This window comes from Trematosphaeria pertusa, assembly GCF_010094035.1.
Source record: "Trematosphaeria pertusa strain CBS 122368 unplaced genomic scaffold BU26scaffold_7, whole genome shotgun sequence".
Lineage (NCBI taxonomy): Eukaryota > Fungi > Ascomycota > Dothideomycetes > Pleosporales > Trematosphaeriaceae > Trematosphaeria > Trematosphaeria pertusa.
This window is the reverse complement of record NW_022987218.1, coordinates 1,219,084-1,238,074: the sequence shown is the minus strand read 5'-3', so window position 1 is coordinate 1,238,074 and position 18,991 is coordinate 1,219,084. Positions and strand designations below refer to the sequence as shown.

Sequence of the window (18,991 nt, the reverse complement as noted above, 5' to 3'; positions counted from 1 at the left end):
GGTACATGATTGCACTTAGCAGACCACCCCCTAATCCTCTTCGTTAAATCTATATATACTCATAGCACAGCAAACCACCCTGAACATCCATAACATCCGCAACCGTCACATTTGGCATCATCCCAAACATCGTCAACACATGCCCCAATGTCGTCACATTTCCCGGATCTCCATCTCTCTTCACCAGATTTGTTCGCGGTGGACCGGTGCCGACCGGTGGAAACGGTCCACCAGGAAACATCCCGCAGCTTCCATTGCCTGGACCACCAGGAGGAAATGTCCCATTACCAGGGAAACCCGGTATGCTTCCGTTGCCGGGAAAGCCGGGAAAAGAACCATTGGTTCCGGGGAAGGGACCGAATGACACGGGCTGATTGCTGCCTGTGATGTCTTGGAGACGAAGCGGGAGATCCATAGCTTGCCACTGCCACCATAGCTTGTCGAGGTACGCGTGGTGCAAGTAAAACAGAGGATCTCCAGGGCTGGACCACAAATTCAACATCTGCCTGACGTCAATATTCGATACGTCCACTAGGAGCGTGATTCAGCCTACCTCTCCTCCAATTCCGCCATGCCCTCCACCGTGCGGCGCGCCTTCGAGACATGGCCACATGGTCGAGAAGTTCTGCATCGCCATGCACTGATCGACGTTCGTCTGAGCTGCCATGGCACTCGTACAATCATTTATTTGACGGTCGATGCAATGATCTGTGATTGATTGACCCGGCCCGATCGCGTTGACGTAATGTTTGAAGGGACCATTTTGAATGCAATTGTTAGGCCCGGCACCGTCGCCCCCAAAGCCAGTCTCGGGATCTAGAAGGATGGAGTGCGTGAAATTTCCCGCATCTAGAGGCTCGTCCCAGTAGGGATGAGTGCCAGTGTAGTTGCATTCGGTTTTCAAAACATGTTCGTGTGTGTGGATGAGGTAACGGTGCCAGGGGAGGAAAGCTCCCTTTACTGTTATGAGTAAGTCTTCACTGGACGGAGTTCAGGATGCATACAACGAAATGCACTGTTGACGTAGCGAAAACGTGCAGCTTTTGAAATTCGTCGAAGCGGGTTCTGGGCCCTTCGAAACCCAGCTCCGCTGGAAGAGACATGAGGCATTTCTCGGCGTTGAGGTAGGCTAGCTTCTCATCTCGAGTCAGGGTATGCCTATCATAGGCTGATGATTAGCAATCTGCTTTTGAGGGGAATCTGGTATGATTATCAATGGACCGAACGTACCATGCCTTCCTTTGAGACTTCGTTGCGCATGCTGCCCTTGTAGACACACCGGTCGGTGCGGCCTGGGACAAAATCGCTGCCGCAAGGCCCAAGATCAAGAGCTTCATAGTGATGTGCGCTTCGTCAACTTCTCATTCTGTCTGTACTGTAGCCCTGCTTGTATTTATATCGCACCTACGTACAAGGGGTGGTCATGCTGCGGATAACTTGAACTATAGTGGGAGCTGCATCTCATATTGCACCTCTAACTCCCTTACGCACCTGTAAACCTATCCCCGGAACAGAGGAGCTCTACCATTACCAACTACACTCGAGATCCTCACCATGGAAATGATGTTCCTGAAAGCCAAGAAACTAAGACAGGAATATCGAATTTAACAACAGTGTAGGAGACGCGCGGAGACGCGCGGAGACGCGCAACCTTAATATCCAGTAAATGTAGCGACTACCGAGTCAAATTGCCACTGTTCCGAGCAGTGGTAAAAAGGAGGCCGAATTCTTTCCGGCTCAAGTTGTTTCCCCGCATCCTCAACCTTTTTCGGGTGTGTCGGAGCTGGGGCCTGGTCACTGGGTCGATTTGTGGGGTACTGGCATTCTCTCCGTCTTTTGCATGCTCGCCTGGCAGAGTAGAGGAGAATTGCGTTCTGTAGCCGGGTGTACGTGTTGTCGAAAGCATTGCCGAAAGAGGAATCTGATCCGCGGCTGCCTATTCCTGAAGGACGCATAGCCGGTGGGAGATGCAGAGTGAGATCTGTGGTTTTCAGAGCCTTAGATCTCCTTCAGCGAGATGAGCCTGTATGAGTAGAAGGCCTTAGATGGCGCAGCTTGGATTGCTAAAAGACGAAAAGAGGGGGTGATCGGGCCAATATGTCCATTGCAGGCAGCTCAGAACCGGCAATAATCCGTCTTTCTCCAAATGAGTCTTCATAGCTAGTTCTACAAAGAGTGGACGTTGGGAGTGACTTGGCAAGAATGGCCCAGAAAAGAGAAGGGAACTCACCTGGGCAGGTTTGGGTAGCTTAGTCAGCAAACGTTAGACCTTGACCTCAACTTCGGGTTGGGATTCGCGCCAGAACCTTCGTCAAGAGTCGAATTCACACCTTTTCTTTCGTCGCGTCGCATATGACCACACATCTAACTCGTCTCTGACATGGCTCAGGAAGACGAGCTCATGGCCAACGCGCCGCTTACGCCAGGCGAAGACGCAGACCCCGACCCCACCTCTCCAGTAATAGACTACTCGCCCGCAACGGTCACCTACGACGAAGCATTTGAGAACTCACTCATGCAGGCCGTTCTCTATTCGCCCGAAAATATACCGCCCCGAACGCCGCTCCCCGAGACTCCAGTCATAAACCCCACAACGCTTCCCGTTCCACTAAACTCGCCGCTGCGAACGCACGCCTCGCTAATCCCCGGTGTTCTTCTTACCCACCCGAATGGATATCACACGGGCGGGCCCGGGCCGAGTCCGTCGACGGTAGCGGACTTCGCGAAGAGGTTTATAGAGGAGCATGGTATTGAAGATGCGGGGCAGCTGGAGCGGGTAGTTGAGGAGAAGATTAGAGAGAAGATGGAGCTTGTACGAGAGAGAATGAGGGACAGGGAAGAGTCTGTGAAAAGAAATAGGGCGGTTGAGAGGGAGTTGGAGGATCTGAATGTGCAGCGGGCCTTGGAGCTGAGCGTTGCGGAGAAGATTAAGGGAGGTCGGAAGAGGTGAAGAGGATACGTCTTAATCGTTGCCTCGCGCGGCAGTTGATGGACTCGATTATAGGCAAAGGAAATGGAAAAGGGTGGCATGTGGATGACGGTGTTATATGGCGTGCCCCACCAGAGCATAGATCTTAAAGGAGGCGGACATTTTGCGCGACGCCAAATCCCCGGCCGCACGCAACTACGCAGCGCGAAGCCCTCCGAGCTGTGGCTAATACGGTCTCGCGCTCCGAAGGCTACATATATATAAATGTAGCACCATCCTATGAAAGCGGAGAAAGGCAAAACATCGACTCCATCGACGCCTTCTTGGAATTTTAAGCGCTCAGAGCGTTTCTGGGTTAGAGGCCCAATGACTTGCACAAAGCACGCTCAAGGATCTCAACAGAATAGCGCACGGCGGTGCATGTGCAAGGGTGGGAGAACCGTGTGCGCAGCGAGTGTTGATGACGTCGCGTTCAGCAGCATATAATCAAATGTAGAGCGCATAAACTCGTCACACCCTCTAGCTAGAAATTCACAATTTGTACCACACAAACAAAACTCCCAGTGACTCCTCAGACGGCGCCCGATTGAGGCAAAAGTGAGAGCCGTTTGAGGTGTGAACACAAGGTGCTGATCGCGATCAACAGCTATCCAAAAGCGGCAAGGACGCGAGGGGCATCTGGAGCTCTGGCCAACCATCGTCATTGCCCGCCGATGATCTTGGACCCTGCCGCGTGGGACAAATCACCTGCCTCTGCATCGCAATGGGAGGGTTAAAGACGCGCCTGCTGCCCTTCTCACGGCTTACACGCCTTCTTCTTAGTTGCTTCGAGCATCGTTTGTCCTCTCGAACTTACCCGACATCGTCTTTGAATCCCTCTACAGTAGCTGGGCTCAGCGGATGAGCTCGGAATTTGTTCGACCCCAATCCCAGGGTCTCCAGCCTGAGCTTTCGGAGAGCGTTCCTGTGAAAGCGAAATCGTTGGTTATTGCGGCATCATGCTTGGAGAGATCGTCTGGCGGGGCTTCAGCCTTTTGTATGGATTCGTGAGCTGGATCGCCATGGTGGCGAGGGCGGTGATTCGGGAGGGCGCGTTTACGAAGAAAATGGACGAAGAGGAGAAGAGGCAATTGGCTGCGGGTACGGCTGACCTTTCTTGGAGCTCGATTCAGCTCCTTGGGCGCTTGCAAAGGCTGACGCTTCGTAGCTCAGAAGAGATACTGGAGCCTCGACCAAGAACCGTTCCCCGGCTTCACGCACAGGTTCTTCAGGCTTAGAAATGGCTTGAAGCTCCATTATGTCCTCAATTCGAATGCAGGAACCTCGTCGGCTAAGAATGTAGCTATATTCATCCATGGTGAGCTTTTCGGTCCACCACGTCCTTCTCTATACTGACCCCATTGCCAAACAGGCTTTCCTGATTCCTTCCTCCTCTGGCGCAATATCCTCAAGTCTTCGTCCCTCGAGTCCCACATCTTGATCGCAGTCGATCTCCCTGGCTACGGTGGCAGCGATAGTTTCCCAAGATACGGTCCGAACGAGGTGTTGGAGGCAATGGCGGAGTTTATACTGGGCATGCGGACAGAACATATGAAAGAAGGGAGCAAGATGGTGGTCGCGAGCCATGACTGGGGAGCCATTGTGAGCGCCAGGCTTGCGGCGGAGGCCAGCCAGTTGGCGGATCGGTGGGTTATTGCGAGCGCTATCATTGTACGTCTCTTTCCCCAGCGATTACATCCCTCCTAATTATGGTAATAGCCTGAACACGTCCTCTCCAATGCATCCACCCGCTTCGCCTCCGCAAAGCAAATGCTGCACACTTACCTCCGCCGCCCGCTCAACATCCGACTCCTTAAAAACGCCCTTTCCACCCTCGTTCCCATCATCTCGCAGCTCGGCCGCTCCTTCTACGTCTTCATCTTCAGACTCCCATATCCATTCTCTACCTCCTTCGTCACTTTCGGGAACTATTGGTTCCTCAAGCTTCTCCACAACGTCGCGGCAGGCCTGCTGAGGCCAGACGGCTCATGGTCAAGGAAACTTGGTTCGAAAGAGACGGCTGAATTTCTCTCTATGAGCGCCGGGCCCAGTGTGACGCAGATTTTGGAGGCTGAGGGGGAGTATCCCGAGAGTGTGAGGAAGAGGGCGGGGGACTGGGGAATGAGCGAGAAGATCAGGATATATCGCGAGCATTTGCTGCTCAATCCGTGGGAGAAGTCGCTAGAGACCGTCGTTGAGCTTTCGGAGATCCCGACATCGCTTAGGCGTTCTAGCTCCGGTGCCGGCTTCCTCGATGAAGGCCCAGCGGGCGCGCTCAAGGCGCCTGCTACTGTCGTATACGGCATTGAGGACCGAAGCTTTGATAAGAGGTTGGGACTAGAGGGACTTGGGGACTATTTAGTCAAGGGCAGCCAATTGCTGACCATCGCCGGCGCGGGCCATTGGCTACCGTTCGAGGGCGTTGGAAGCAAAGTCCTGGAAGAGGTCGTCGACTGGGCTATGGGTGACGAGAACGAGCCTTTGAGCGAAACTCTTGAGGCAATGAAGGATGTGAGGTTCGTTGTGGAGAAGTAGAATTACTTCACGGACAATACTCGGTGGCAGTTCGATCCGCATGCAGTGCAATGATGCGTTGGAGCTGAGGCGAGGCAATGTGCCTTTTGCTGGAGATTGGGGTAAGAAATGGAGAAATTCCCCATGGAAGTGGGAGTAGAAAGGGCATGCTCTCACAGTCATGACTGTATGATATCTCAGAATCTGTTAGGGCGTATGCCTCCCCACGAAACTCTCTCTTAATATCAAAGATGTCACACTTACCTTACCTAGCGCCACGCCGGGATGTTACAGCTTTAAGAGAGCAGTAGGAGTGCACTACGAAAGTCAACGTATGGTGAGCGTGCTTTAACGTCATGGCCGTCCGCGCTGAAGCCCACGCGGATAGGAACATGGAGAGAGTGTGTGAGCTCTCATGTGGATGGGCGGCACAAAATGCGTTCCCCGGGTGAGCGGGAGTTGCGTATCTAGAAGGTAAGGGTGAGGAAAGAGATGTGCGGTAGTGCGCAGCTGGTGGGCGTAGACTTGTAGAGAAGGGGAGAGCCGTCGCTGAGTGAGTGCCACGGGGTGGCGATGAAGGAGCACGGGTGAGCCTCTGTGGCGACTCGTAGAGGGTGTTCTAGCGAAGGCGAAGGCATGATAAGATAAGGTGGCGATGGTCTTGCAGAGGAGCCATGTGGTCAACGAAGGGCGAGGGTTATGCTGGGCCGCTGGTATAGTTATTAAAGGTTGAAGTTTTAAGACGCTTAGGCGAGGGTGAGGGCGAGGGGGGATCACTGAAGGCCGGAGGGTTGAAGGAATCGAGGCGAAGGTACGATAAGTTATGAGGCATAGAAGGTGAGAGGTAGGTACAAGTCACTAAGGCGAAGGAAGAGAATCATTGATGTGAAGATGTTATTGATTGATGTTCGATAAGACCCGAGACCATAAACCAAAGACCAGAGAGACCAAGCTGAAGAAGACCGAAGACCAAAGACCAAGCGGTGGGTGCCCTTAGGGGTAGGATTAATTCTAGCTAGCAGACTCTCAGGTCACACCAGTGTGTCTGAGGATTTCTCAGACACACTGATGTGACCTCCAACGAGAACCTGCTAACCGAACCAGAGCCTACTGAGGGCACCCAGGAAGAAGGATGAAGAAGAAACCAGAAGAAGAAATCAGTACAAGAGAGTCCGAGCCCAGATTCCAAACCATCAGAAGGAGAACATAGTACAGAAAAAGCCCAAGCGAACCAAGTCCTGACGCTTTTTTTTTGCGCCGTCAATGTTTGTTGATGTGTTGACGATGTGTTGATGCTTTTTACGCATCGAATTTTTTTCTGGAAGAGGTTAATGGAAGGTCAATGATGGAAGGGAGGGAATTGGCTTACTTGTTTTTCGTTGTTGACACCTGAGATGATGCTGTTTACGCATCCGGTTTTTTTTATTGTTTTTATTTCTGGGAGAGGTCAGTGGAAGGTCAATGATGGGAGGGACTGGCTTACTTGTTTTTTTGTTTGTTGAGATGATGTGAGATGATGGTATGAAGAGATAAGTGGATGTCGATGTGGGTGTATATTGGATGAATGAATGTTGAGGTGGTGGTAGAGTGGTATCGGGTGACGTGCCTTCCTGTCTTTGACCTGACTCTGAGAGCGCCGGACAGGGTGTAGTAGTCACGCGTTGGATGCGGTCGCGGTCGCGGTCGGAGAGGCGAGTGTTGGTGCTACCGTTGTCCCGAACACATACCGGTGTATGTGCATGCCGGGTAGTCAACACTCGCGTCTAGGTCGATCGAGGAGATTGAGAGGAGTCGGATGGAAGTGGCTTTTGAGGGGAGACGGATTTCGGTCTGAGAGGCGAGTGTTGGTGCTACCGTTGTCCCGAACACATACCGGTGTATGTGCATGCCAGGTAGTCAACACTCACGTCTATGGAGGTTGGTCGGATTGGAGTTGGGTGAGACGATGTGGGTGGGGAGATTTTTTTTGGACGTGATCTTTTTAGACTTATCTAAGAGAGGTCAGTAACTAGTCAGTGAGTGGAAGGGGGTGAACAAACTTGTTGTTTTGGTGAAGGCAGGTGAAGGAGGGTAGGTAGGCGACTCGAAGCTCTGAAGGTCGAAGGCGAAAGCCGGAGTGAGAGACCTTGGATGGGGTGACGTGACGACGACATGTTGATGTGACTGAGTGACCTGAGGTAGAGATGGAGGTCAAGGGTTGAGGCCGACGTGATGATGTGACGTCATTGTTTGTTGACATGCTCATGGTAGAGTGTCGATGTGGAGATGTGAGGTGAAGGCCAAGGGTAGGTGAAGACCAAGAGTAGGTGAAGGCCAGATGTAGGTGAGGCCGAGCATGAGTATGATGTCTATTGAAGGTCAGATGAAGGCCGAAGAAGGGAGGAAGGCGTCATACTTGGAGTGCTCAAGGCCAAGGGCCATTGAGGTGGAGAAGCCATGACTGAGATCCGAAGTGCCGAAGGCATTGGATGTTGAGAGGACGAGTCATGACTGAAGGAGTGATGACTGGAAGTCGAACAGTTGAAGACTTGAACTTGAGTGTGGACTGGAGTGGAGGAAAGGAGACTTCGTTGGAGGGGGGCGGGCGAGGTTTATATAGACGTACGGGGGCTCCGCGGATCACCCGTGCGGCCGCTGGATCACAATGCCAAGAGCGCGCTCTCAGGCACCAGCTGATAAGCGAGAGCAAGTTTCGGCAGGGCTTGAGGCTTTTCGGAGATTTGGGGCTTGTGATCTGGCCAAGTGAGAGGAATTGGGGCTGCTGATTGGCCGGGAGCAACAACCGTCAGGGCGGTGAAGTTGCGGCGACGGGCTCGCGGTCAGAGCGTCGAGCTTTCGGAGAGTTTCTGCGCCCTTCCGCTGGCGTGATCCGTCGATAAGGGCGGAGAGCTTGCGGGTGATTGGCGGGCCAGGCAGGTGAAGTGGCGAGGGCGGGTGTTGACGACGAGCGTGTGGTCAGAGCGTCGAGCTTCTGACTGTTTTAGCGTGGTGATCCAGCGCGGGCAGCCCTTTGCGAGCCCTTGATTGGCCCGGGATGTCAAGGCAGCGAGATAACGATGAGGGCGTGACGTCGAGGGACTCGAGAGCTCGCGGGGAGGCCGGTGAAGGTGACTCAGGCGCGGCTTGACGCGGAAATGAGGTTGGCAAGATGAGGAAGGAGCGGAGACGAGATGGCTATGGTAACGTGTAGTAGAAGCGAGAACTTGAGTTGGGCGAGGGTGAGGGTGAGCATGAGGACAGACTGCGTTGGGGGAGTGAAGTCGGGCAGGAGCTTAGGCAATTAGGAATGTCTGAGTGTCTGAGAATTCAGGGTGATGCCTTGAATCGCCGTGATGCTGTGTCGATGGAGTCTCTTGTCCGTACGCAAGCACGGGGGGAGAGGGAGGCTCACTATAAACGATGGCAGTTGAAGGTAAGCAACTCGCTAAGAGCGAAGGCAATCGAGATCCAGCTGGGGCTCTTGAGAAGAACCAGAAGACCTTCATAAGATCGCGGCGACAGCAGAGCTGAGCGTGACCTCACGACAAGCTCTTCCAGCTCTCGAGCGTGTAGCCCCATCCGGCGAAATGCTGCCTCACCTGAGGCTAACCACGACCACAGCGACGAGGTGGCGCTTGCGGTCGACAACTCCCTCCATAGGCCGACAATTCGACGATATCTCTTGTTGCCGAGGGTACCAATTGCGAGACAGCAAGGGCGGGGGAGACGTGGAAGCACAATGGAAACGGCAACATGTTGGGCAAACAGAGTTCGACTTGAGTCTGGCAGTCAGCGGACCGTCGCTATCATGACCATGGGTGACGAGCACAGTAGTAACCGCTGGCGAGACTACGGGAATCTGGCCGTCGCCGCTTTCTCAGCGTCGCTGATGGCCTGCGCCTGGAAACGTTTCAAGCCTGACGAATCGACCTAGGTGACGGAACTAATCCCCACCATTGAAGAGGCAGCTGTAGGACAGTAGGGCGTCGGCTTGGTAGCCTTATCCAGTATGATTCGACATCCACACCTTCGCAGGCAGCGCAAATGAGGGTAGAGCACATGGTCATTACTGACCCTCACCCCAAGGCGATTCGATCGACAGCGGGGTATGCGTGAACACCGTGCATTGCCCAAGTTGAACAAGCACATGAAATTGACTCCCTGTTGGATCCCATGACCATCCGCACTGGCCTGCTCTCGAAGAAGGCCAGCGTCCAAAGGCGAACGGCAGCATCGCGAGTTCTCCGTCCTTCGTCCTTCCCCGCCAGCGACGTCTAAAGTCAAGGCCGTCGTTCTTCGACCTGATGTAGTCAACATACACGATCCGAACGCTAATATCCGACTTGGCGCGCATACCGGATAACCACCTTGCGGAGCTAGCGTCATCAGCGGAAGGCGCGGGAGGACCCATATTTTCTGCGGGATCGCGACGCCTGAGCGCCCGCATCAGTACGATGAGCTGCACATCTGCCGAAAAGACCCCAGGATGCCGCTGTGCTCGGCTTCCGATTTTCCAGAATTTCCGGATGCGGTAACCGAGACTTTAGCTTGGAGTACCAGGGTGGTGGCGATGGTGGGTGTTGGATAAGTCGTCGGATGCTGCACTGGAGCGTGAGTATCGTATGATGGAGAGTCGGGACGCGGGTGCTTGTAAGCGGTGGGGAAGAGTGGGGCTGAAACCCATGGGAGGGTCGGAGTAACCATGGCGACGGAAGACTGTTCGGGTGTGACGTGAACGGCGTGTGATCATGAGGGAAAAGTGAGGCTCGAGTGGAAAGAGTGACTATTAGGTAGAGGCATCGCTATGCATGCAGCATGCCAAATATAACAGAGATACGAGAGAGAAGAAAATGAAAATCGTGCTGCCCACCCGCGTCAGGTCTTGAGCATGTCATCGTCTACCTCCCAGTCTTCCCACGTCGGCTTGTCAAAGCCATTGGGCCTTGAGCTCCTCAAGAAGCCGTTCCAAGTTCCTTCTACACTGACAACAGGCCGTACCGTCCGGATGTTTGCGTTGAACCCCCTGCTGAAGCACTCCTGCATGTGGCGCTCCTCAAATAACTCTGGATGAACCCTCCTTATTGTCTTCAATGCGCGCTTTCCCACTTCATCCACCGAATCGTTGTGCCTCAGCTGAAAGAATTCGTCATCGTGCTGCTCCCTCAGCTCCGACATCATGCGCTTGTCGTATAATCCGAGCTGAAGTAGGTAAATGTCGTATTGGGCCAAGGATGTCGTTCCCATGTAGCTTCCCCCGTATTTCGCTCTTTTGTACAGGCCGGTCAGCGCTGCAATTGTGCCCATGCAGCCAGTCCCGTAGTCGCTCATGGGAAAAGGTGGCACGACGGGTTCGCCAACGCCCATTGCAAGGCCTTGTGCCCATGCAACACCAGTTACACAGTCTGCAATCTGCTGCCAGCCAGGCCGGGATGACCATGGACCGACGTGTCCAAAGCAGTTCTCAGCGACATATACGATGCCACGTTGGCGATGCTTAGTCAGTTGGAGGATTTGTTGGGGCCCGTACCCGAGACGAATCAGACTTCCTGGCCGGTAACCATCAAGTATGACATCGGCGGACTGCAACAGCTCCTCAAAGGTCTTTCGGTCGTTGGCATCGCGAAGGTTGAGGTCGATGGTGTGCTTGCCTAGATTTCCGTCTACCTGAAAGAAGGGAACGTCGGACAGATTCGGCGAGGTTATTTTGATCACTTCAGCTCCGTATTCAGCTAAGCCGCGTCCTATCGCAGGTCCCGCAATTATCCGGCACAGCTCGAGGACGCGGATGCCCGCCAGAATCTGAGGCTTTGGTGCGGAGGAGGGTTTGAACGGGAACGGGGCAGGCGGAGAGTCCGAGTCCAGTGTCTCCAGCTTCCATGGCGGCTCTTTGATCAGCGCTTGCCCGTGCTCTGTCGCCTGGAAATCTTCCCACTTCAAGCAGGTCACGCCGGCTTGCTTGATTCGACAGTTCATCTCCTCAAGCTCATCAGCAGTAAACCTTGAGACGTGGTCCTCAATAATCCTAATGCATTCGTGGTAGTCGGTCAAATCAGGCCGGTGGCCCTCAAGCCCAACCATGTTCAGCGCCTTCGTGGCTTCCAGCGAGCCATGAAGGTGGAAGTACTCTCCGGGAGTCTTTGTCTGGTACAAGTTTGCGGAAAGCCTGCGGTAGAGGATGGACTGTGCTTGTAGGAGATCGGTATCTATTAATAGTTAGCCGTTTGTATTAGCTATTGTGTTCGAGAGGCTTACCTTTCAGCATCTTCTTGACCTTCGGATGGGCCTTGTCCATGCCGCCCACGGTGGCAAGATACGTCGAGAACAGGAACGCCGAAGCGCGTTCAAGGTCGACCTCGATCCCCCGCGCTTGGGAGCCCTCTGCGAGGTCTGCAATGGTTGCGGCAACTCCGGCTTCGACAGCCTTGAGGGCGGATATGGCCTCTGTCTGTTTCAGTGGGCTCGGAAAGTATGGGCTTCCGGTGTTGGCGGTCGAGAAGTCGACATTGACGATATGATGAAGGCACTCTTCTGGAAGCTGGCTATTTGCTCGGCTTAACAGATGCTCCAGGGCCGACCGTGTGCCTTCGAAGAGGGTATACTTGTGGGACGCAGTGCCATTGGTGTAACCGTTCCCGGCTGCCATGAGACGCGTCATTTTGAAAGATAGCTGAATGGCTCAGACGCGGAAACAAAGCAGAGAAAGAGCGTAAGAGGGCAGGTGAAGAGAGGGGACGGAGACATATTGAATAGCGGGACGCCGTTGCGAGGCTTCCGTCCAAGGTCCGTTAGCCCCATGTTCAACGTGGGCAACGTTTGGACGAGGCTAATGTCGTCCGACGCTGATCCCTCCCCTGCGCTCCGCGGACGCAGTCAAGCGGTAGTAGGGCTGGCCTTGCACGCATGGTGAGTTGAAGCCAGACAGGATGAGGCGGCCGTAGTCAGCGAGCCGAGAGGGGCGGGCGCTAGCCGATGCCTCGGCCCTGCCTAGCGCGACTAGGCCCGATGCGCTCTCGTCGTCGTGCACGTGCCCCGATTTGTGCGAAAGAACAGCGTCTCCACGCTCCAGCCCTGAGCAGACGACCCAACCACCAGGTCCTTTGTGCTATCTGCAACGCCGATTATTTGCTGATCCAGCGCGTCGCTAATATGCGGTCGTTCAATCCCCGCATGCGCTGACGACCGCCTCGCCATCCGCCAGCGCAATCCCTCATCCGACACTCATCCTTGCCTACTCTATCGGGGACATCCGACGCACTCGGAAGAAGAACATCCAGCCAGCCCATCGAGCACCACACTACGCGTGCCTAATTGTGTGCAGCCGTGGGCAGAAGCGGCCGGCATGACACGGCCCAAAGTGCCACCCGGTGAGGCTTCTCCGCTCGCTGCAAAGTCTGCAGCCGTTGCAACACGCTTCTAATATTGCTGCGTCGGATAGAACAACGACAGCGCACCGCCCAGGCCTGTGAAAGCTGTAAGCGTCGAAAGCAGAAGGCGAGTCTCTGTTTCCATATTAGTTCATCAACCCGGCATATTAGCGACCAACGGGGGCACAGCCGGCAGCCTTGTCGGATATTGTGTTGGATCCAGCACTCCATCTATTCATCGGGTGCTTGCATTTCAACCTTACCCCTGAATGGTCTGGGAGGTCGGCAAACGATAGGACTGCAAGGTCCTCTACGAAGAGTAATCGCATTCGCTCCTCCTCAAACAGATGTCGCTTTGAATGGCTTGACCCTGGGGACTCCCTAGGCTGTTTCCGTCCTCTTGAACCGGACTGACATACGACAAGTGCAACGGCCTCTGCCCTTGTAATACCTGCGAGAAGGTAAGCTACCATTCCATGCGAGGGGAATCGTGGGCCACCCGCTGAAGCACTTCTGGTCTGGATATACGAGGTATGTTTCTGGCTGACATATCGTAGAGGAAGTTCACGTGCATCTATAGCGAGCGGGACGCCCCATCCCCTTCCGATGGCAGGCCAGCAAAAAAGCAAACACTGGAGGGCGACCACACCAGCCCGAGCATTCACGACCAGTCTGCATCCCATACTCCAGCCAATGTACAACACGCTCCGTCACCGCTCAATATCCCTCCTCATGTGTCTCCCACTCTTCAACGGGCAGGCTACGGCGCACAGGAGCCTGTATCTCACCCATTGAGCGTCAAGCAGGAGAGTTACTTCAAGGCTCCCGATGAACAGCCCACCATTGAAGCTGCGGCGTCATTGCAGCAGCTTGCGGCAGGCTCATCTATGGACGATCCCCCGCCATTGATGTCACGTGGTTCCACAGTTCAAAGCGGGCAGGAGGAGGAGGCTGTGGTCTACACTCAGACCAGAATGCTGCAAGACCCGACAGGCAGACTGCGTAGGTCACGCCCCTGTTTCTCACCTCTGCAAGGGACCATGAAGGCTTCCAAGCGAAGCTACCCCTAACTATCAGCTTTGGAGTTCTCACCGCACTTGCGTCTTCAGTTGATCAGAATGCGCCATATACTTCTTGCGTGACCTCTACTAACCATCTTCAGTCTATGTCGGCGATTCGGCGACGCTCTCTTTCCTTCAGCTCCTACGGATGATGGTAGAAAACGCCATCGGACAATCTCCGTTTACCAACGATCCTCGTCGGCATAAGATCGTCGAAGGTCAATTCTCTCTGCCAGCCGGAGCCCCGCATACTCATCTCCTACCTGACCAAAGAACGGCTCGTGTGCTTGTCGACGCCTTCTTCATCAACACGCACGGTCTTTTACAGGTATTCGAGCGCCATCAATTCTTGGAAGAGCTTGACCGATGCTATTCCGATCCACTCTCCACAGAGCCTTCGTGGCTCTGCTTGTTGAACTTGGTCTTCGCCATTGGCTTGACTATGGCGACGCCTCTTTCTGGTAGTCCGGAAGCCCTCATCGTTGACAAACTTAGAAGCGAGCATTTGGACCGAGCGGAAGTTTTCTACTTGAACGCTAAACATCTTAACGATCCTATGACTGGATTAGAGGACCAAGACTTCTGGTCGATACAGGCATTGCTCCTCATGTCCGTTTACATGCTCGCCAAGTCGAAACGTAACAACGCTTTTGCACTGCTGGGCATGGCTGCTCGCTCCGCTCAGGCGCTAGGCCTCCACAGAGAAGAGACTATGGTGATATTCAGCCAAGAAGATCAAAAAGCACGGAAGAACTTGTGGCGCTCTATATTCGTCATGGACCGCCTTCTCTCGTGCTCCTTAGGCCGTCCTACCGCGATATCGGAAACCGACTGCTCTGGAGACGCTCTTCACCCACCGGAGCCACCACCGGACCCAGCTTTCAGCACAACTTCCAACATGAACGCGGACTTTAGTGAGACCGGTGCATATGGTCTCGAAGCAGCCGTAAGAAGCTGTTCTGCCATTGGGCTCATTCTCAACAAAGTCTACCAACGCCGCAAAATAAGCACACGCCTGGCCCAAGAGATCGCGGACATTTGCAAATCGTGGCCGCGTGCTCTACCCCCTATGCTCCATTGGCGTCAGGCGGCGAGCGCTAGTCCAAGTCAGGGTGTTGCCATTCTCCATGTCAACCTCTTCTACTGTCACTCCATCATTCTGCTTACGCGACCTTTCTTCCTGTACATTTTGAATATGGAATCCCAACGGCAAATTAGTCAAGCATCTACCGGAAACCGAGCACCGAGACCGTATCTTCGTATGGAGAAGTTCAGCGAAGCTTGCGTCATCGCATCGACGCATACAATTCTTCTCGTCCAAAACGCCTTTGATGCTGGATACCTTTCACGCCGCAATCCTGCCGTCATCTACTTCCTATTTGCCGCTGCGCTCGTGATCCTAGCCAACGAATTTGCTGGACTCTACAAAGTCGACTCTGCAGATTCTTGCATCCTCAACGCTATCACGATCATGAACTACTGCGCCGAAAGCGACCAGCAAGCAAGCCGGTTAGTCTACATCTTGAACTCATTTCGAGATGTTGTGGCACAGCAAAGAATGCGGAGGAAGCAAAGCCAGTCAGATAATCTGAATCTACCCAGCATATCCTCCCAGCTGTACGGCGTATCCATACCGAATCAGCAGCAGAACGCAGCGGCAATGCCAAGATCCGATCCGAACAACGTAACACCACGCCTTCATCAAGTACCAATCCACATCTACCCTGGAATGCAGACTGCTCCCGTCGGCGACCCCTCATCCTCCTTCCAACCGCAGCCTCTAGCACAAACTCTAGTTCCACCGAACTTATCCGTCCACCTCTCGCCCATCCAGCACACTCCAGCAGCCACCACTGGTACAGAGACCTTCAATATTGAGCTACCTTCCAAACCTCCCAGCCTCTCAAATGTGCTCGACCTTTCTGGTCTCGATGCAACGAGGGTACCAAGCCTGTATTCTGAAGAGAGCGGCGCGGATGAGCAGATCGATTTCGATGCTCTATGGGCGTGGCCCAGCAATACTCCTGCTCTCGGCAGCCCGCGAGTTGCAGGAGACGGAGGCTTGAACGGAGGCATGATGGAAAGGGTGCAAGGGGTCAGTGATAGCGCGGTACCACTTTTTGGAGTAGTGAGGAATGAGACCATCGAGGGATAGCACCGCCGTTATCGCGCAGGCGTTGGATATGATGATCAAGTTGCAGGATATGGACTGTATAATGGCCTCAGAGATTGTACATATGCGCATATGGGTCTCACTGTGCACGGTGCGAAGGTGGTACCTCAGGTTTGTGGAGCTCAAAGCTATACTAGATTTGGCTTAATCTTCAAAGTCGCACCCTCTACTTCCAAGGTTCTCTACCCCTCGTCCTTCGGCTTGCGCAGTTGGCCAGCTCACCGCTCAGCCTTGTACAGTCTCTCGACGTACAACCTGCCCGTAATGATTCGTTAAAAGATCTGGAAAACGTTGGAAGCGAGGCCACCCCAGATGGAGTTGTGACAGTCTACGTTTTCGACACGGACCGTGGCTAAAGAGGCTAGCGCGACGCGTGTGGGTGAACTACCGGTAACGACTTTCGACAACACGAAGACTTTCAACCGGAGTATGGGACAAAACTGCAAAGCAACATGCTTTGGAATTTTTATTTTCACGGCATGCGGTATTCTAGGAAATTAGTCAACGATGTGTGCGCTGGGCAACGAGCACCAAAACCATGGAGCCACCCTCTTCGATTCGCGCCTGCTCGGTTCCATGCATCACCTGCTCTGCGAACATATTGTATCCAGCGCCCAGACATTCGAATCCTGGAGATGATATGTAGCATTTGTGGAAAAACTCATGGACGCTAGATGATCTACCGCCGGAATACCACCGACCCCTCCAGCCAAGGCTGGGCAGCATGGGAGAGACGGTCCGTGGTATTACTCGCAGCGAGCTGTGCCGACAATGTGGATGGCCTTACGAGGGTAAGTGTGAATATAAACCGCAACCTGAACCCTTCAGAGAGAGCACGCTCACTCCTTTCAACGCACGCTAGGCCGACATTAATTACAAAATCAAGTCTCCCCTAACTAAGACATCATGGCTCCAGGAGGAGGAGCGACCGAGGGAATTATCGAGCAGCTGGTCAAGAATGACAATGTACGCTGGTGGAGCAAGCCCAACCTGCGTCGTCTTTACCTTCTCCTCATCCCTTTCTGTCTCTTCATTGAATCAACCTCCGGCTTCGACTCATCGATGATGAACGGCATGCAGGCTTTGGTCTATTGGAAGGAATACTTCAACAATCCTAAGGGAGGGCAGCTGGGCTTACTCGTCGCTTGCTATAATGTGGGTGCCGTCAGCTCGATCCCTTTCGTATCGATAGTTTCGGATCATGTTGGGCGAAGATGGAGTATCATATTCGGGTCTATAATTATGATTATCGGCTCAATTATGCAGGGATTGTCTCGGAATTGTAAGTTCTTCACTCTATGTATTGGGATGACATGCTGAAAAGTGTCAGTGGCAATGTTTGTGTTCTCACGTATCTTTCTCGGACACGGCATCGTCTATGCCATCATCGGTGGAGCCGCCCTCCTTGGTGAACTTGGCCACCCCAAAGAACGGGCGTTCCTAGGGTCGATGTTTAACGCATTCTACGGAGTCGGAGCCGTGCTCGGCGCAGGCATCGTGGTGCGAACCATCCTCATCCCGAGTGACTGGAGCTGGCGCCTCCCCAGTCTTCTCCAGGCACTACCGTCCGTCATCCAGATCGCGTTCGCATTTACGGTTCCTGAAAGTCCCCGTTGGCTCGTCAGTAAAGATCGCAACGAAGAAGCGCTCGCTATCCTCATCAAGTACCACGCCGAAGGCGACGCGTCACAAGAACTGCCTCACGTAGAGCTCGCTGAAATCAGAAAGGCTCTCGAGATCGAGAACGAGTCCCGAAGACGCGGATGGATTGAACTCTTCCAGACCACCGGCATGCGGCGCAGGTCGCTTGTCGCAGCAGCGCTGGGCCTTTTCGTCCAGTTCTCGGGCAACAACCTGATCAGCCAGTACCTCGTGCCGATTCTAACCAAAATCGGGATTAAGGACTCGCATACGCAGGTCCGATATAATGTCGGCACCCAGGCTTGGGGTTTCCTTATTAGTCTCGTCATGGCTAGCGTCACGCCCCGTTTCCCGCGACGCAGGATGTACTTGCTCTGCGCCTGCTGCCTAGTTGGCGTCTACACCGCCTGGACGATTGCCCAGGCACGAAATCGTATTACGGGGTCGGCGGCTTCTGGATACGCAGTCCTGGTGTTCATCTTCATGTACAGCCCGGCGTATTGCATCGCGTATAATGCGTTGACGTATGTGTATATGGTGGAGATTTTCCCGTATTACGTGAGGACGAAGGGACTCTCGTGGTTTCAGTTCTGGGGGAGGTCGGCCGTGATGTTTGGTAAGTTTTGATGCGGAGTGCGGGCTGGGGGTCTAAGTAGGCTAATAGCGAGTAGGGAGCTTCGTCAACCCGATCGGACTTGAGAATGCGGATTGGAAGTATTTGCTGGTATATGTCTGCTGGCTCTGCTTTGAGGTAAGGCGTTCGCTCCGCTTAAGCCCGTGTTTGTTGCTAACAGTTCGATAGGTTGTCTTTATTTACTTCTTCTTCCCCGAGACGTACGGAAAGACGTTAGAGGAGCTGACCTTCCGTGAGTTTCTTCCCCGGATCCAGCCGCGTCTGCAGAGACTGACATTGGGGCTAGTGTTTGACGATGAACAAGAAGCGCAGAGGCAGGTCGCTGCTTCGGCTCAGAAGGTCCTGAGCGATCCTGCTGTGACGGAGGTTCATGAGGTGCCGGAGAAGAAAGTGTAGGATTTCAGCATCCAACAGAGCTGTAATAAATGGTAAAGCGTGGGCTCTATCACCTGAATACCCGCGATGCAATAGCATGCGACGGCTCCGCGAGTAGTAGGAATATGTATAGGAAGTGGGTGTTTCGAATGACGGAATGATATTTTTACTATTTCCTCGGTCCGCACCAATCAGACCATACATAGGATCCCTAGTTCTCTGATTGGCCAAGCAATGAACCGATTCCTTCCCCTCTCAGCTAGCCGCGCCGGCAAAAGCAGG

General features: G+C 53.8%; 8 protein-coding genes across 8 annotated transcripts; 4 read left to right on the top strand and 4 right to left on the bottom strand.

Moving 5' to 3' along the window:
- Positions 1 to 49: 49 nt before the first annotated feature.
- On the bottom strand, positions 50 to 1,337 carry BU26DRAFT_531080 (Di-copper centre-containing protein; the record flags this gene model as incomplete). The annotated part of the gene is made up of 4 exons (XM_033831000.1): positions 50 to 502; positions 554 to 955; positions 1,005 to 1,158; positions 1,231 to 1,337. 4 exons carry the CDS (start codon positions 1,335 to 1,337, stop codon positions 50 to 52), a joined length of 1,116 nt encoding a protein of 371 aa, XP_033684086.1.
- Positions 1,338 to 2,380: 1,043 nt separating this feature from the next.
- On the top strand, positions 2,381 to 2,950 carry BU26DRAFT_505175 (uncharacterized protein; the record flags this gene model as incomplete). The annotated part of the gene is made up of 1 exon (XM_033826831.1): positions 2,381 to 2,950. One exon carries the CDS (start codon positions 2,381 to 2,383, stop codon positions 2,948 to 2,950), a length of 570 nt encoding a protein of 189 aa, XP_033684085.1.
- Positions 2,951 to 3,647: 697 nt separating this feature from the next.
- On the top strand, positions 3,648 to 5,740 carry BU26DRAFT_540485 (alpha/beta-hydrolase). The gene is made up of 4 exons (XM_033831553.1): positions 3,648 to 4,069; positions 4,137 to 4,286; positions 4,341 to 4,639; positions 4,688 to 5,740. Exons 1-4 carry the CDS (start codon positions 3,928 to 3,930, stop codon positions 5,501 to 5,503), a joined length of 1,407 nt encoding a protein of 468 aa, XP_033684084.1. The 5' UTR covers positions 3,648 to 3,927; the 3' UTR covers positions 5,504 to 5,740.
- Positions 5,741 to 7,723: 1,983 nt separating this feature from the next.
- BU26DRAFT_564760 (uncharacterized protein) lies at positions 7,724 to 7,920 on the bottom strand (the record flags this gene model as incomplete). Its single annotated transcript, XM_033833306.1, has 2 exons — positions 7,724 to 7,830; positions 7,878 to 7,920. 2 exons carry the CDS (start codon positions 7,918 to 7,920, stop codon positions 7,724 to 7,726), a joined length of 150 nt encoding a protein of 49 aa, XP_033684083.1.
- Positions 7,921 to 9,332: 1,412 nt separating this feature from the next.
- BU26DRAFT_311596 (uncharacterized protein) lies at positions 9,333 to 10,220 on the bottom strand. Its single transcript, XM_033821925.1, has 2 exons — positions 9,818 to 10,220; positions 9,333 to 9,762 (listed from the first exon to the last, which is right to left on the bottom strand). The coding sequence occupies exons 1-2, from the start codon at positions 9,906 to 9,908 to the stop codon at positions 9,392 to 9,394; spliced, it is 462 nt and encodes a 153-aa protein (XP_033684082.1). The 5' UTR covers positions 9,909 to 10,220; the 3' UTR covers positions 9,333 to 9,391.
- A 116-nt stretch (positions 10,221 to 10,336) lies between these two features.
- Positions 10,337 to 12,116, bottom strand: BU26DRAFT_427039 (CoA-transferase family III; the record flags this gene model as incomplete). The annotated part of the gene is made up of 2 exons (XM_033823714.1): positions 10,337 to 11,664; positions 11,714 to 12,116. The coding sequence occupies 2 exons, from the start codon at positions 12,114 to 12,116 to the stop codon at positions 10,337 to 10,339; spliced, it is 1,731 nt and encodes a 576-aa protein (XP_033684081.1).
- A 422-nt stretch (positions 12,117 to 12,538) lies between these two features.
- Positions 12,539 to 16,222, top strand: BU26DRAFT_519234 (uncharacterized protein). Its single transcript, XM_033829000.1, has 5 exons — positions 12,539 to 12,825; positions 12,897 to 12,952; positions 13,251 to 13,286; positions 13,383 to 13,827; positions 13,988 to 16,222. Exons 1-5 carry the CDS (start codon positions 12,801 to 12,803, stop codon positions 16,039 to 16,041), a joined length of 2,616 nt encoding a protein of 871 aa, XP_033684080.1. The 5' UTR covers positions 12,539 to 12,800; the 3' UTR covers positions 16,042 to 16,222.
- Positions 16,223 to 16,965: 743 nt separating this feature from the next.
- Positions 16,966 to 18,730, top strand: BU26DRAFT_564757 (hexose transporter-like protein; the record flags this gene model as incomplete). The annotated part of the gene is made up of 5 exons (XM_033833305.1): positions 16,966 to 17,341; positions 17,390 to 18,316; positions 18,372 to 18,451; positions 18,503 to 18,566; positions 18,621 to 18,730. 5 exons carry the CDS (start codon positions 16,966 to 16,968, stop codon positions 18,728 to 18,730), a joined length of 1,557 nt encoding a protein of 518 aa, XP_033684079.1.
- Between the last annotated feature and the right edge of the window lie 261 nt (positions 18,731 to 18,991).